Source organism: Hemiscyllium ocellatum, chromosome 22 (genome assembly GCF_020745735.1).
Source record: "Hemiscyllium ocellatum isolate sHemOce1 chromosome 22, sHemOce1.pat.X.cur, whole genome shotgun sequence".
Taxonomy (NCBI): Eukaryota; Metazoa; Chordata; class Chondrichthyes; order Orectolobiformes; family Hemiscylliidae; genus Hemiscyllium; species Hemiscyllium ocellatum.
The window spans coordinates 1714553-1732659 of NC_083422.1; the positions used below are offsets into that span (position 1 = coordinate 1714553).

At 42.6% G+C, this 18107-nt stretch overlaps 1 protein-coding gene across 1 annotated transcript in view; it reads left to right on the forward strand.

Annotated features, from left to right (window-relative positions):
• The window catches only part of LOC132826113 (hexokinase-1-like), a 145166-nt gene that overhangs the window by 72062 nt on the left and 54997 nt on the right, over window positions 1-18107 (forward strand). Inside the window, exons 10-12 of the mRNA XM_060841763.1 lie at window positions 4053-4357; window positions 7856-8004; window positions 9283-9402. Coding sequence (XP_060697746.1) covers window positions 4053-4357; window positions 7856-8004; window positions 9283-9402 — 574 coding nt within the window. The remainder of the gene's footprint in view (window positions 1-4052; window positions 4358-7855; window positions 8005-9282; window positions 9403-18107) is intronic.

Sequence of the window (18107 nt, forward strand, 5' to 3'; positions counted from 1 at the left end):
AAGTGGCCAAGAGTGGGGACTGCAGGGAGGATCAGTAAATTAGCCACGGCACCAAGGCACATTGAGATATTCAAGTTGGAGGAGGAAAGAGGATTGTGGTACTGGTAGGATGCAATGCAACACTTACACAGATAGTGTTATCTACAGCCATGAGTACGAGTCCAAAGGCCTTGTTGTCTGCCTGGTGCCAAAGTTAAGAGCATCTCTATAGGACTGGAAAGGAACTTGGAATAAGAAACGAGTTGTCATCATTCACATTGGTACCAGGGACATTGATGGTACCTGAAAGGAGGTTCTGCTGAAAGAATTTGAGAAGTTATGAGCTAAAGTAATAAGTAGAATCTTTCATCATATAATCTCTGGATTACTCGTTAGGTAGATTGGACATGCTGAATTACCCATTGGGATGTGCAGGCTAGATGGATTGTTCATGGGAAATGCAGGGTTACAGCGATAGGGTAGAGGGATGAGTCTGGATGAGGTTCTCTTTAGAGGATCGATGTGGACTCAATGGGCTGAATAGCCTGCTTCCACACTTTAGGGATTCTATGATATTATGGCCACCAAGGGCTCTTTGGTCCAACTCGTCCATGCCGACCAGATATCCAAATCTAATCTAGTCCTATTTGCCAGCACTTGCCCATATCCCTCTAAACCTTTGCTATTAAAAAACCCATTGAGATGCCTTTTAAATTTTGTAATTATACCAGCCTCCACTACTTCCTCTGGCAGCTCATTGCATACACGAACCATACTCTGTGAAAAAGTTGCCTCTTAGGTCCCTTTTATATCTTTCCTCTCTCACCCTAAACCTATGCCCTCTAGTTCTATACACCCCTCCCCACCCCAAAGAAAAGACATGGTTAATTAATCCTATCCATGCCCGTCATGGTATTATAAACCTTTTGTATAAGGTCACCCCTCAGGGAAAACAGCCCTAACCTATTCAGCCTCTCCCTATAGCTCAAATCTCCTAACCCTGGCAACATCCTTATAAACCTTTTCTGAACCCTTTCAAGTTTCACAACATCCTTCTGGTAGGATGCAATATTACAGAAGTCGCCAAACCAATGTCCTGTACAACCGCAACATGACCTCCCAACTACGATAATCAATGCTCTGACCAATAAATGAAAGCATACCAAAGACCTTCTTCACTATCCTATCTACCTGTGACACTACTTTCAAGGAACTATGAACCTACACTCCAAGGTCTCTTTGTTCAGCAACAATCCCTAGGACCTTCACATTAAGTGTATAAGTACTGCTCTGATTTGATTTTCCAAAATGCAAAATCCTCGCATTTATCTAAATTGAACTCCATCTACCACTCCTCAGCCCATTGGCCGATCTGATCAAGATCTCATTGTACTCTGAGATAACCTTCTTCGCTGTCCACCACACCTCCAATTTTGGTGTCAGCTGCAAGCTTACTAACTGTACCTCCTATGTTCACATCCAAATCATTTATATAAATGTTGAAAAGTAGTGGACCCAGCACCGATCCTTGTGGCACTCCACTGGTCACAGACCTCCAGTCTGAAAAACCACCCTCCACTACCACCCTCTATCTTCTACCTAAGAGCCAGTTCTATATCCAAACAGTGAGTTCTCCCTGTATTCCATGAGATCTAACCTTGCTAACCAGTCTCCCATGGGGAACTTTGTTGAATGCCTTTCTAAAGACCCCCTTTCTATCCTTTCTGTTGCATTTGTATCCTAGAAAATTAAGTTGCCAGTCCTGACAATCCGTGAGCCATGTTTCTGTAATTGTTAAGATATCCCAGCCCCATGCTCCTAGCTATGACCTGAGTTCATCTGCCTCCCCTGTTTGGCTTCTTGCACTGAAGTAAACACAGTTTAACTTATCAGTCCAACCTTGCTCTCTGCTTTGTTCCTGCCTGCCCTAACTGTTTGACTTGCTCCCTTTCCCAATTGTACTAGTCTCAAATTGATCTCTTACCTCACTAATTCCCTGGGTCCCACCCCCACCCCCATATCCACCTTACTAGTTTAAACCCTCCCAAGTAGCTTTAGCAAATCTCCCTGCCAGTATGCTAGTCCCCTTCCAATTCAGGTGCAATCCATTCGTCTTATACAAGTCACTTCCACCCCAGAAGAGATTCCAATGATCTAAAAATGTGAACCCTTCTCCCATGCATCAGCTCCTCAGCCATGCATTCATCTCCTCTAACCTCCTATTCCTACCCTCACTAGCTTGCAGACCAGATATTACTACTCTCAAGGACCTCCTTTTTAACTTCCTGCCTAACTTGCTATATTCTCTGTTCAGAATCTCGTCTTTCTCCCTTCCCCTGTCGTTAGATCCAATGTGTACCATGACGTCCTGCTGGTCCCTCTTCCCCTTTGAAAACATTCTGCACCCTCGCTGAGATATCCTTGATCCTGGCACCAGAGAGGCAGCAACCATTCTGATTTCTCACTGCCGACCGTAGAAACGTCTGTCTGTGCCTCTGACTGGAGAGTCCCCTATCACAATTGATAGCTTGGAACCCAACATACCCCTCATTTCATTAGAGCCAAACTTGGCTGTTCATGCTAAATTCCCCTGAGAGACCATTACCCCCTACATTTTCCAAAACAGCATACTAGTTTGAGATGGGGATAGCCACAGAACACTCCTGCCTTCCCCTCCTACCTTTCCTGGAGGTAACCCATCTACCTGACTGTATCTGTGGTTTTTATCCCTTCCTATAATTGCCATTCATCACACCCCCTAGCTCCTGTAAATTCTTCATTGTCTCTAACTGCCATTCTAACTGATCCATGTGATATGATAGGATTCACAACCAAAGACACTGCCTGCAGACATAATCGTCAGTAACATGGAAACTCTCTCCAAATTCCCACATCTAACAGGAGGAGCATAGCACTCTACTGAAGGCCGTCTTTGCTCCTTCACAATCTACAGACCTAGAAAATAGCACCAACTTTTTGCTTTAAATACAGTGTTCCAGGCTAACTTAGTACTTATGGTTTTTTTAAATTTAATCAAGAGACAGATTTCAATAAAGCATATAATCAAGAAAGAACCCACTCTACTCACTACTGTAGACTTACAGCAAAATTACATGTTAAAAACTGTGTGTTTATCTGTTCCTGTTCTGTGAACTGTCCCACACAAGTTGCTCCAAGGTCAGCTCAGCCATGCATTCGTCTGCCCTATTCTCCTATTCCTGTACTCACTGGCACTTGGCACTGATTGTGATTCAGAGATTGCAACCTTTGAAATTTTAATGTTCTTTTCATTTTAAACTTTTTTTGTTTTTTAATCTACTACCTAGCTTCCAGATTTCTTCTATATCATTGGTAATAATGTGTGCCATAGCCTCTGTCTTATCACCCTCCCCCTTCAGGTTGCCCTGCAGCCTTGCATAATGATACTTTGACTCTGGATTCAGGGAGACAACACACCATCCTGGACTCTTGGCTGTATCCATGCAAACACCTGTCTGTTCTCCTGTCAATCACATTCTTGCTTTCTTCTTCCTCCCTTCATACATAGTCAGACTGCTTATAGTGCCAGAAACATGGCTCTGACTACACTCCTTTCAGAAACCAGCTTTCAAAATGGAAAACCAATCTGGATAAGCATACCCCAGAGGACTCCTGCATGACCTCTTAGACTGGTCACCCATTCCCATATTTTTTTCAGTCCCTTGGAGTACAGTGTGACCAAAGCTCTAAACCTGATCACAGACTCATGGATGTGCCATAGTCTCCATTTGCTGAACTAGATCTGTAACCTTTCTACAGTTGGGAGCACTTGCTTTGCAGATCTCTCTGTACTAAAACATTCTGTGGTCTCACATTTAGATAATATTATTTTAATGTTTACTGCAAATTGGAAGTTTATGTTTCCTCAAATTATATATTACATTGCTTATTCTGCCTGTCTCAATTCCAGGCCACAGAGTGTCTATAGCTGATGAATCATTGAGGAATAAATGTACTTTCTTAAATGCTCAAAATGAAATTTTCAGGCCCTGTACTTTAACATTAGGTTGTAACACTTTGACACTCTATGACAGGTATGCAAAGACTTTCCATAAGCTAGTTCGAAGCCTGCTCACTGACTGTGATGTGCGATTCCAGCTGGCTGAGGATGGCACTGGGAAAGGGGCTGCCATGGTGACTGCAGTAGCTCAGAGGCTCGTTTACCAACGTAATTACATAAACAAGACCCTCGCACCATTCAAACTCAATCGAGACCAACTGGTCAACATAATGGACAAGATGAGATTGGATATGGAACGTGGATTAAAACTAGAGACCCAAAGCAGTGCCATAGTCAAAATGCTTCCCACCTACGTTTGTAAACTTCCCACAGGAAATGGTATGTCACTACCAGACTTTTAATCTCCAGGTCAATAGTGCAAAGTTACACCACCACCATGTTAGTGATTTAACTAGACAAAGGTTTGTTGTGATTCCTCTGCTTACCTGGTCTCAGCTATCAGCATTCCATCTCTTGGTGAGGTGCTTGAACCTTCAAGATCCACTCCACAGGTTCAAGTACATAATGAACATGAATGATGCATTATAATGAGACAGTGCTTTTGTGAGACAGTACTGTGTCAGGGCAGTGTTGCAGAGAGGCAGTGCTGTATCTGAGGCACTGCAGTACAGGTACTGAACTCATTAATAGGCAACTTCTGCAATCTGTTTAAACATAATTGGTGAGGCCACTGCTAGAACACTCTGCTCATTTCTGGCCTCCCGACTATAAGAAGGATGTTGTTAAACTTGAAAGGGTTCAGAAAGGATTTACAAGGATGTTCTAAATATTCCAAAAGCCATCTTTAGCTCGCAACTCCAAATTCACAGCTCCAAACCAAAATTGATAAAAGAATAAAATAAAAACAATGAAACTTTAGCAAGGACTCTAACCCACTGTTAGTTGCGGTGTTAATCATATTGTCACCACTACAAGGTGGCTTGGCTTTAGTGAACCAGATATTCTCCAAAGAGTGGTTACAGCAGTGTAAATTGAAGTTGTGCATTGGGATTCATGTGGAATCCCTAATATAGCTGACTCCAATTTCCCCCTGGTTATCTCCAGTGGATGCAGTTGGGACAAGCCAGACCTGGTATCTTAGCCAGAAAAATTGGCCAGTAAAACCATTGTAACATAATTGAAATATCTGGATAGATGTGCTTATTTCAATATTTTAAAAAGTATTGTGTGATTGGCACATTGTTGTCAAACATATCATGATGTATTCCAAGAAAAAAATCAAACCATTACCCCTTGATACTTAAGAGCACGGTGGCACAGTGGTTAGCACTGCTGCCTCACAGCGCCAGAGACCCGGGTTCAATTCTCGCCTCAGGCGACTGACTGTGTGGAGTTTGCATATTTTCCCCGTGTCTGCGTGGATTTCCTCCGGGTTTCCTCCCACAGGAGGTGCTCCGGTTTCCTCCCACAGTCCAAACAAAATGTGCAGGTTAGGTGAATTGGCCATGCTAAATTGCCCGTAGTGTTAGGTGAAGGGGTAAATGTAGGGGAATAGGTCTAGGTGGGTGCGCTTCGGCGGGTCGGTGTGGACTTGTTGGGCCGAAGGGCCTGTTTCCACACTGTAAGTAATCTAATCTAAAGCACTTACATTACTGAATCCAACATTATTCACATAGAATCCCAACAGTGTGGACACAGGCCATTCTTCCAAATGGTCCACACCAACTGTCCGAAGAGCATTCCACCCAGGCCCATGCCCCTACCCTATATTTTCCATGGGTAACCCACCTAGCCTGCACATGTTTGAACACTATGAATAAGTTAGCACAGCCAATCATCCTAACCTGCACATCTTTGGATTGTGGGATGAAACCAGAGCACCTGGCGGACACCCATACAGACACAGGGACAATGTGCAAACTCCATGCAACCAGTTGTCCAAGGGTGGAATTGAACCTGGGTCCCTGACACTGTTCCACAGCAGTGCTAACAATGAGCCACCGTGCAGTCTCAGGGTTTAGCATTGATCAAGCACTGAAAAGATCAGAGGCTGGGAATTCTATGCCAAGTAATTCACATACTGACGTCTCAATATCTATCCAGCATCTATGAAGCACATTGAAATTGAAGTATAAAATTATGGGCAGAATCAATGGGCTAGACAGGAAGGACCTTGGTGGAGGGATAAATGCCAGGGAACATAAAATTGAGGTAAAGGGAAGGTGGTTTAGAGGGTACGTGGTGAAAAATCTTTTTCATCTAGAAAGTGGTGGAAGTCTGGAACTTATTGTCTGTAAGCGTGATAGAGGCAGATAACCTCATAACATTTAAGAGATGTATTTAGGTATATACTTGCAATGCCAGGGCATACAAGACTAAGGGAATGTAGAATTAAAATCATTAGGTGGATGTTTTTGACCACACAAACGTGAGGGGCTGAAGGCCTTTTTCAGTGCTATGGATTTCTATGACAGTAAGTCAGGAGTGTAATGGAATATCCCCACTTTCCTGGATGAATGCACCTCTAATAACACTCAAGGGGCTTGACACCACCAAAGCAGCCAGCTTGATTGAGACCAGATTCTCAACTTTTAACATTCACACTTGCAGCAACAATGCACAGGAGCAGCAGTATGTACCATCTACGCTGCAGCAACTCACCAAGACTCGGTTGACAATATCTTCCAAACCTATAACCTTTACCACAAAGAAAGATAGGGGTGGTAAACAGACCTTTTGGTCTAACCCTTTCATGCTGACCAGGTATACTAAACTGAACTAATGCCACTTGCCTTTATTTGGTCCATATCCCTCTAAACCTTTTCTATTCATGTACCTATCCAAATAGCTTTTAAATTTGTAATTTTACCTGTCTCTACTACTTCTTCTGGCAGCTCATTCCATCCATGCACTATCCACTGTGTGACGAAAGTTGCCCCTCAGGTCCCTTTTAAATAATCTTCCTCTTACCTTGAATCTATTCTCTCTAGCTTTGGGCTCCCCTATCCTTGGATAAAGATCTTGCTATTCACCTTATCCATTCCCCACATAATTTTATAAACCTCTATAAAGTCACCCCTCAGCCTCCAATGTTCCAGGGGAAGAAAGTCCCAGCCTAAGCAGGTTCTCCTTATAATTCAAACCTTCTAACCATGGCAACATCCTTGTAAATTGTTTCTGCACTCTTTCAGTTTAACAACATCCTTCCTATGCAGGGTGACAAGAATTAGACATATTATTCCTAAAGTGGCCTCATCAGCTGCAACATGATGTCCCAACTTCTGTATTCAGTGCTTTATCCAAGTGTGCCAAGTGCCTTTTTCATCACCCTGACTACAAGTGAAGCCACTTTCAAGGAACTATGAATCTGCACCCCTAGGTCCACATTGCATTTATCAAAATTAAATTTCATCTGCCATTTCTCAGCTCATTGGCTCATCCAATAAAGATCTCTTTGTGCTCTTAGATAACCTTTTTTGCTGTCCACTATGCCACCAATTTCAGTGTCATCCACAACCAACTCCACACCTCCTATATTCACATCCAAATGATTGCTATCAATGCAGTTTGTCAAAATTCTGGAATTGCTTTCTTAAGATCATTGTAGGTGTGTTGACACCAAATGAACTGCAACAGTTCTTAAAGGCAGTTCATCACCACCATCTCTCAGAAAATTGGGAATGGGCATCAAATTAAGGCCTAGCCAGCTTTACCCACATCTCAATAATTTTTTTAAAATGATGAAGCTTTTAACAGAGAGCAATAGCACATGGATAGTTGCTTCAACCATTCTAACATGAAGGTCCCTCAGACTCTTATGTCTAAATTGAGAGCATTTTTCTGTCAGTAATAACATGAGACAATTTTCTTTTGCAGAGAATGGCAAATACATTGCTCTTGACTTAGGTGGCACCAACCTCCGTATCCTACTCGTTGTGCTACATTCTGGGATGAGGAAATCTCTTCGAATGTACAGCAAACTCTTTCCCATTCCTCTGGAGATTATGCAAGGGACAGGTGAAGAGGTGTGTATGTAACTGTACAATTTGGGATATTAGTGTGAGAGTGACTTGAGACGTGGCCTGGTGAATCTTGTCTATTTGGCAGGGTCAGGTAATTTTTGGGAACTCAATGCCTAAGTCCAAGTGGTGGTGGAGTGGCAGTGATGAAAACTTGGAGCTTCAAGAAAGGTATTGAGAGGGTCAGCAGCAATGGCAGAGGGTGTCCTCAGCATATCCCTTACAGCTTCCCTGATGTCAGATCCTGCAATCAGACACTGCTGTTGAATGAAGCACTCTGTGGTGCTCTGTGCAGCATTCAAGGAGCAGGAAAATCGATGTTTCAGGCATTAGCCCTTCAGGAATTCCTGATGAAGATCTTACACCTGAAACGTTGATTCTCCTGCTCCTCAGGTGCTGCCTGACCTGCTGTGCTTTTCCAAACTCTACTCCTTCCCCAGAAGTCAAGAGCAATTTCAAAATACTTTGTTGCACTTCCTGCATGGCATTTCCCATGCTCACTGCTGGAAGTAGCCCAACAGCAGTGAAATGAAGTTCTTAAAGGATCACAAGGACCTTAATTACCAGTCTTCATCAGCATGGGGGCAGGCAAGTGGTAAATTTCTCTTCCACTACCCTAACTTCTGATTAAATGGCCCCTCTACAACCAAATGTATAATGGATGAACACAAACTTTTTGCCAACATTGAATGAACATTTGGTTGTGAACATGGGAACATGTTAACATCAGTAGGGAACTATGTAGTACAATAAAATCAGAGAGTAAGGGGGAATAGCTGAGGACTTAACTAGTTGAATGAGAGAAGTGGTATTCTCAGGAATCTACACTGGTGTCTCAGTCTTTCAATCCATTTCTCAGTTTCCTAGATGAAAGAATAAAGAACTCTCTGTTCATAATGTAAACATTTAAAATTCTCGGTCCCGGTCAATATTTTGTCAATTCATTCCACTGAGATGATCATAATCATCACACAGTTGAGCACAGTACAGAGGGAGGTAAGATACCAGTTTCAGTCCTGCCTGAAATTTGTTTGGACGGATCATATCATAATGTCAAGTAAAGACAATGCTAATCTTGGTGTAACCATGTGAAGGAGAAAGTTTTATCGCTGAATAGTTTGTGATGCGGGGGGCGGTGGGTGGGGATCTAGCAAGAAGATTAGGAAGTTGACAAGGATGATAGAAGATAACTGATACCTGTGAATTCTTGTCTGTGTGTCTCTATTCTTGGAGGAGAGAAGATTAAGAGGCAAAAGAATGATTTTATAACATTCTCATTTCCAGTTGTTTGACCACATTGTAGAATGCATCGTTCACTTTCTGGACTATATGGGAGTGAAGGGCATCCGGCTTTCCTTAGGTTTCACATTCTCCTTTCCCTGTGTGCAGAAACAGTTGGATCAGGCAAGTTCCTACAATATTGTGGATGATTTGATCCCTTTAGTTATTACAAAAAAGAATTTGTACTGCTAATAAGCTACTATTAAATGATGGAATGACTATTATGAAATAACGAAAGATGGGAAATTCATGAAAGTTATCATAGATCATCTATTGTTCACAGCGTTCGGCTAGGAATAGCTCCAGGATACATCAATCTTTACAATTAGTTCCAACCATTTTTTGCTTCTGTCTTCATAAAGGAGACATACCAGAATATGGTATTTCATACCAGAAACGATCGGGAATGTGGGGTTTAGTCTGAGGGAGGAACTGAAACAAATCAGCCATTGTTCACTCCATGCTGCCATGCAATGGGGCTCATGGAAACACAAAAACAGAAGGTAGCTGCAGATTGTCTGAGAAACTGGGATGCTGCCTGAAAAAGAAGATCCACCAGGCTGCACCTGGGAATAGCTTTGTGAGAAATCTGGAATAATGCATCTTTTGGGTGATGGTTGGACCTGTGAAACTCATAGATTAGACAGGATGACTGGGGATTGGACTCGTTTGTTGAATTGAAAATTCAGGGATTTACTCTAGGATTATGGGGATTGTTGCAGGAATTTGGAATAGCATCATTAAGTTGGATATTCTGTTGGAGGTTAAATTATTCTATATTTTGCACTCTTTTGTTTCTGTTTCATTCTGTAATCTTGCCAATAAATTCTGATTTGTTTATAACTAAGTGGTTGGGCCAACTGTATCCCTCCTGGAATATCCACTGTACCTCTGCTTAAAACAGCGAGCAAAATTAGAGTCTGGGCTATTTTCATGAAATGTTTGAGGGTGTCTGTCCTGGTCCAGAATTTGTTCTATAGCTCCAAATTGGGATTAGCATTGTTGGACTTGAAGGCAGTGAGCGGTAGGTTTTATTGGGGTGGCACGGTGTCTCATTGGTTAGCACTGCTGCCTCACAGCATCCGGGTCCTAGGTTCAATTCTAGCCTCGGGCAATTGTGTGGAGTTTGCACATTCTCCCTGTGTCTGCGTGGGTTTCCTCTGGGTGCTCCGGTTTCCTCCCACAATAGAAAGATGCGCAGGTCAGGTAAATTGGCCATGCTAAAATTGCCCATAGTGTTAGGTACATCAGTCGGAGGGAAATGGGTCTGGGTGGGTCCTCTTCAGAGGGTCGGTGTGGACTTGTTGGGCGGAAGGGCCCTGTTTCCACACTGTAGGGAATCTAATCTAATCTAATGTCTTTTGTTCCAGGTGTTGAATTCGATTGGTTTCAGTGTTTGGGATAGCAATGGCTCTCTCAATAACTTAGAGTTTTCTGAGGGTGGAAGAAGTGACTTTGGGGGCCTTAGAACAGTTGAATAAGCAAACAGTCTGGAGTTGGAACTGCCTCATTCCATGAGGAAAGGAGAGATAATGACAGCAATAGCTCAGCATTTAAATTTGCTGGATACACCATCAGAGTCTTTGGAGATGGTTAAATTCAATTGAACCTTGAGTTAGAGGCAACAGAAAAAGAAATGAAACAGTTTGAGTTACAATTAAAAGCAGAAGAAAGAGAAAAAGAACAAATTGCTTGAACAGAATAAAAAGAAAGAAAGAGAGACGAGAGAGAAAAGGAGAGAGAAGAAAGGGAGACAAACAGAGAATTTAAATTTAAGAAGTGCAACTTACACAGGAGTTCAAAAATTCACTTCCTGAAGTAGGGAGAACTCATGTGGAAGTGCAGAGAGTTAAAAACACAAGATTAGCAGCTGACATGGCTGATGGTTATGAGTTGGTTCATATTTCAAAGTTTGGTTTCCAAATTCAATTTCAATCCACGAGGGATAGAAATTGAAAGAAGAAAAAAGAACAAAGAAAATTGCGTTGCAGGAACAGGCCCTTTGGCCTTCCTAGCCTGCGCTGATCCAGATCCTCTATCTAAATCTGACGCCTATTTTTCAAGGATCTGTATCCTTCTGCTCCCTGCCCATTCATGTATCTGTCTAGATATTACGTTATTGTGCCCACCTCTTCCATCTCCATTGGCAACGCATTCCGGGTACCCCCCACCCTCTGCATAAAGAATTTTACATGCATATCTCCCTTAAACATTTCACCTCTCACCCTGAACTCATGACCCTCATAACTCCCCCACTCTTGGAAAAAGCTTCTTGTTATCCACACTGTCTATACCTCTCATGATTTTGTAGACCCCCCCAACTCCATCTTTCTAATGAAAATAATCTTTATCTATTCAATCTCTCTTCATAGCTAGTGTCCTCCATACCAGGCAACATCCCAGTGAATGTCCTCTCCAAAGCATCCACATCATTTTGTAATGTGGTGACCAGAACTGTACGTAGCATTCCAAATGTCGTCGAACCAAAGTCCTATACAACTGCAATGTGACCTACCAACTCTTGTACTCAATGCCCTGTCTGATGAAGGAAGGTATGCCTTCTTGACCACCCTATCGACCTGCATTGCCACCTTCACGATACAATGGACCTGAACACCCAGATATCTCTGGACATCAATTTTCCCAGGACTTTTCCGTTTACCATATTATTCAGTTTTGAATTGGATCTTCCAAAATGCATCATCTGACATTTGCCTGTATTGAACTCCATCTGCCATTTCTCTGCCCAACTCTTGAATCCATCCAGATTCTGCTATATTTTCTGGCAGTCCATTCACTATCTGCTCCTCCACCAATCTTAGTATCATCTGCAAACTTGTTAATCAGACCACCTATACCTTCAATAAGATCATTTTTGTATATCACAAACAACAGTCGTCCCAACACAAATCCTTGTGGAAAATCACTGGTCACAATTCTCCATTTTAAGAAATTCCCTTCCACTGCTACTCTCTGTCTCCTGTTGCCCAGCCAGTTCTCTATCCATCTAGCTAGTACACCCTGGACCCCATGCGATTTTACTTTCTCCATTAGCCTACCATGGGGAACCTTATCAAATGCCTTACTGTAGTCAATGTATGTGACATCTACAGCCCTTCCCTCATCAATCAACTTTGTCACTTCCTCAAAGAATTCTATTAAGTTGGTAAGACATGACCTTCCCTGCATAAAACCATGTTGCCTGTCATTGATAAGCCCAATTTCTTCCAAACGGGAATAGATCCTATCCCTCAGTACCTTCTCCAGCAGCTTCCCTACCACTGACATCAGGCTCACCGGTCAATAATTACCTGGATTATTTCTGCTACCCTTCTTAAACAGGGGAAAACATTAGCAATTCTTCAGTCCTCTGGGACCTCACCCGTGTTCAAGGATGCTGCAGATATTTGTTTCAGACCCCTTTCCTTTCCTTCAGTAACCTGGGATAGATCCCATTCAGACCTGGGGACTTGCCCACCTTATTGCCTTTTAGAATACCCAACCCTTCCTCCCTCCTTATGCCGACTTGACTAAGAGTAATCAAACATCTATCCTTAACCTCAACATTCATCATGTCCCTTTCCTCAGTGAATACCGATACAAAGTACTCATTAAGAATCTCATCCATTTTCTCTGACCGCAGGCATCACTTTCCTCCTTTCTCGTGAGTGAGATAACTTTTTCTCTCATTACCCTCTTGCTCCTTAGATATGAATAAAAGGTTTGGGATTTTCTTAACCCTATTTACTAAAGATGTTTCATGATCCCTTTTAGCCCTCTTAATTCCTCACTTCAGACTGGTCTTACTTTCCCAATATTCTTCCAAAACTTTATTTGTCTTCAGTCACCTCAACCATATGTATGCTTCCTTTTCCCTCTTAGCTAGTATCACAATTTCACCTGTCATCCATGATTCCCTAATCTTGCCATTTCTATCCCCCATTTTTGCAGGGACCTATCTGTCCTGCACTCTATTCTGGATTAGTGGTGCTGGAAGAGCACAGCAGTTCAGGCAGCATCCAAAGTGCAGCGAAACGTCGATTTCGCTGCACTTTGGATGCTGCCTGAACTGCTGTGCTCTTCCAGCACCACTAATCTAGAATCTGGTTTCCAGCATCTGCAGTCATTGTTTTTACCTGTTCTACACTCTAATCAACTTCATTTTAAAAGCCTCTCACATATCAAATGTAGATTTACCTTCAAACAGCTGCTCCCAATCTACATTCCCCAGCTCCTGCTGAATTTTGCTGTAGTTGGCCTTCCCCCAATTTAGACTCTTCCTTTAGGACCTCTCTTGTCTTTGTCCATTTGTATTCCAAAACTTATGGAACTGTGATCACTATTCCCAAAGTAATCCCCTACTGAAACTTCAACCACCAGTGTGAGCTCATTCCCCAACACCAGGTCCATTATGGCCCCTTCCCAAGTTGGACTATTTACATACTGCTCTAGAAAACCCTCCTGGATATTCCTTACAAATTCTGCACTATCTAAACCTCTAACACTAAGTGAATCCCAGTCAATGTTGGGAAAATTAAAATCTCCCATCACCACTCCGCGTTGCTTCCACATCTTTCCAAAATCTGTCTACATATTTGTTCCTCTATCTCACACTCGCTGTTGGGAGGCCTGTAGTACAACCTCCAACATTGTTACCACATCCCTTCCTATTTCTGAGCTATGCCCATGTTGCCTCACAACTTGAATCCTCCATAGTGCCCTCCTGTAGCACAGCGCTGATATCCTCTCTGACCATTAATGTAACTCCTCTGTCCCTTTTACCTCCCTCTCTATCCTGACTGAATCATCAATATCCTGGGATATTTAGTTGCCAATCATGCCCTTCTCTCAACTAAGTCTCAGTAATAGCAATAACATAATACACCCAGGTACTAATCCAAGCCCTAAGTTCATCTGCCTTGCCTACTACGCTTCTTATATTAAAACAAAAGCACCTCAGACCACCTGTCCCTTTGCGTTCATCATCTGCTCTCTGTTATCTCTTCCCCTTCGTCATGCTGACTTCATTATCTAGTTCTTTATCGGCTTTAGATACGACCTCCCTACAGTCCACTTACTCTTCATTTGGTTCCCACTGCTGCCACATTAGTTTAAACCCTCCCCAACAGTGTTAGCAGAAGCACCACCAGATCATTACTTCTAGTCTGGCCAGGTGTAGACTGTCAAATTTGTAATAGTCCCACCTCCCCCAGAAACGGTCCTAATGTCCCAAAAATCTGAACCCCTCCCTCATGCACCATCTTTCAGGCCATGCATTTGTCCTGTCTATTCTTTCATTTCTGCTCTGACTAGCACGTGGCACTGGTAGCAATCCTGTGATTAGTATCTTTGAGATCCTACTCTTTAGCTTAGCTCCGAACTTCCTAAATTCTGCTTATGGAACTTCATCCTGTTTTTTTACCTATATTATTGGTGCTTATATGCACCACGACAACTGGCTGTTCACCCTCCCCCTTCAGAATGTTCTGCAGCTGATCTGAGACATCCCTGACCCGTGCATCTGGGAGTCTTGTTTTTGACCACAGAACCGTCTATCTACTCCCCTTACAATTGAATCCCCTATGACCAAGTCCTTCCACTCTTTTCCCACCCTTATGTACAGCAGAGCCAGCCACATAGCCATGAACCTGGCTACTGCTGCCTTCTCCGGTGAGCCATCTCACCCAACACTATCCAAAACAGTATACCTGTTTTAGAGGGAGATGACCACAAGGGACACCTGCAATATCCTCCTGCTCTTTCTCTGCCTTTTGATCACCCATTCCCTTTCTCCGTCAACAATCCTAATCACGGTGTGATGTGCTATCCACGACCACCTCAGCACCACGGATGCTCAAGAATGAGACCATCCACAGCTCCAGAGCCGTCATGCGGTCTAACAAGAGCTGCAGCTGGACACACTTACTGCACGTAAAGGAGTCAGGGACACCAGCCATGTCCCTGAGCTCTTACAAGAGTAGCATAACACAGGTCTGAGATCTCCTGCCACTTCTAATCTTAAACTTACCTTAGTCCAAACATAATATCAAATAATAGATAAATGAAAGGAAAGAAAATAAAAAAATGTACCAGTCACATGATAAAAAAGAAATAGAAAAACCCTTACCTTACTGACACAACAGAGTCTTTAGTTTTGGTTGGAGGATGAGAACAGGTGGGAGATACTACACGTATACTGTCTCGGGTTTAGCCGCTGCCCAAATATATCAGTTCACTCACCTTCCCAAAGCGACTGCTCCCACTCAGCTCCTCGCTCTCACCACTCCTGCTCCCACTGCTGCTGCAGCAAATGGAGGCTGAGAGATACAGGATCCTCTCAATTTTTGATGTTGAAAAAATGAGGAAATATGTACCTCAAAAGGACTATGCCAGAAAAGTTGCTTGTAATAGGAATTCGTAGTGCGGCAAGAAGTACTCCATGATGTAGGATAACGTTACGGTATCCAGTGAAGAATGGGGAAGTCATGATAGGAGGATTGGACAAACTCTCAGTTCCAGGGAAAAAAAATGTCCTTGCTAATGATATAGCTGGTTCACAGGTAGGAGTGCTGCCTACTATGGTTGAAAGGCCAGTAGAAACTCAGGCAACTGAACAGGACACATTTTTCTTGACGATGTAGTAACAAGGTCACAAAGTCACCAATTGCAACAGGAAAGATCAAACAGTACAGATAAGAAAGTTGAAATGGAATTAGCAGAGACCCTGTTTGATCAGATAGTTAAAACAAACCAGAAGCAGATAGGTGACAAAGCAATGATGAGAGAAGCGCTGTAGATGTCATGTACATGGGCTTCAGTAATGCGTTTGATAAGGTTCCCCATGGTAGGCTGATGGAGAAATTGAAGTCGCACAGGGTCCAGGGTAGATGGATGGAGAACTGGCTGGGCAACAGGAGGCAGGGAGTAGGAGTGGAAGGGAGTTTCTCAAAAGGGAGAACTGTGATCAGTGGTCTTCCATAGGGATCTGTGCTGGGACCACTGTTTTTTGTGAATAACATAAATGATCTGGAGAAAGGTATAGGTGATCTGATTACCAAGTTTATAGATGACACTAAGATTGATGGAATAGCATATAGTAAAGGGGACTATCAGAGAATGCACCACAATATAGATACATTGGAGAGTTAGGGGGGAAAATGGCAGATGAAGTTCAATCCAGACAAATGTGAGGTGATGCATTGTGGAAGATCCAATTCATGAACAGTATGGTAAATGGAAAAGCCCTGGGGAAAATTGATGTACAGAGAGATCTGGGAGTTCAGGTCAATTTTACCCTGAAGGTGGCAATGCAGGTCGATAGAGTGATCACGAAGGCACATTTTCCTTCATCAGACAGGTTTTGAGTACAAGAGTCGGCAGTTTGGTTCGGCCACATATGGAATACTGCGTACAGTTCTGGTCACCACATTACCAAAAGAATATGGATGCTTTGGAGAGGGTGCAAAGGAGGTTTACCAGGATATTGCCTGGTATGGAGGGTGCTAGCTTTGAAGAGTAGATTAGAACTTTTTCATTAGAAAGTTGGAGGTTGAGAGGGGACCTGATTGAGGTCTACAAAATCATGAGAAGTATCGGCAAGGTGGATAGCAAAAAGCTTTTTCCCAGAGTGAGGAACTCAATTATAAGGGGTCATGAGTTCAAGGTGAAAGAGGAAAGGTTTAAGGGAGATATGAATGGAAAGTTCTTTACACAGAGGGTGGTGCGTACGTGGAATGCTTTGCCAGTTGAGTTGGTAGAGGCAGGCACAATAGCATTGGTTAAGATATATCTAGACAGATACATGAATGGGCAGGGAGCAATAGGGATTCTTAGAAAATAGGCATCAGGTTTAGATAGAGGATCTGATCAGCGTAGGATTAGAGGGCTGAAGAGCCTGTCCCTCTGCTGTAATTTTCTTTGTTCTTATTCAAACACCTTTAGTTCAGAGAAATTAACTGACTTATAGCAGAAAGATGAGAAACTAAACCAATTGTATCAAAAAGAATACACGGAAGAAGAATCTGAATGTATCTAGTATGCCACTATCTTAGGAATGATGTCTTAATGACGAACTGGAAACTATCACATATTCAGGCAGATGAGAAATGAGCAGAAGTTCACATTACCAGTGGGTTATAGAAAGGAGGTGTTGTGGTTGGCGCATGAATTACCAGTAGGGTGTCATTTAGGGGTAAGGAAAACACAACCTAAAATACAAAAACATTTTTACTGGCCTGAACTGCACAAAGATGTCATTGAATTTTGCAAGACATGTTACACATGTCAGGTAATTGGAAAGCCACAAGCAGTAATAAAATCTGCACCTTTAATACCCATTCCTGTATTTGAGGAACCTTTTATAAGAGTCTTATTTGATTGAGTAGGACCCTTAACTAAAACAAGAAGTGGGAATTAGTATTTGTTAACAATAGGAAGGTTTTGGAGGGAAATGGGCTGGGTGCTGGCAGATGGGACTAAATTGGGTTGGGATATCTGGTCAGCATGGATAGGTTGGACAGGAGGGTCTGTTTCCATGCTGTACATCTCTATGACTCTATAATAATGGATGTATCCACTAGATTTCCAGAGCCATTCCATTACACAATATCACAGCTAAAAGGGTTACACAGGTTACTCAATTTTTTCACTCAATACAGACTACCCACAGAGATACAATCAGATCAAGGGTCAAACTTCACATCAAACATACTTAAGAAGTTGTGGACAGCGTAGCAATAAAACAATTCAAATCTACTGCATACCGTTCAGAGCCAAAATCAAAAGCTCGCAATTTACTATCAGTGTTACTTCCAGTGATAGGTGAACCT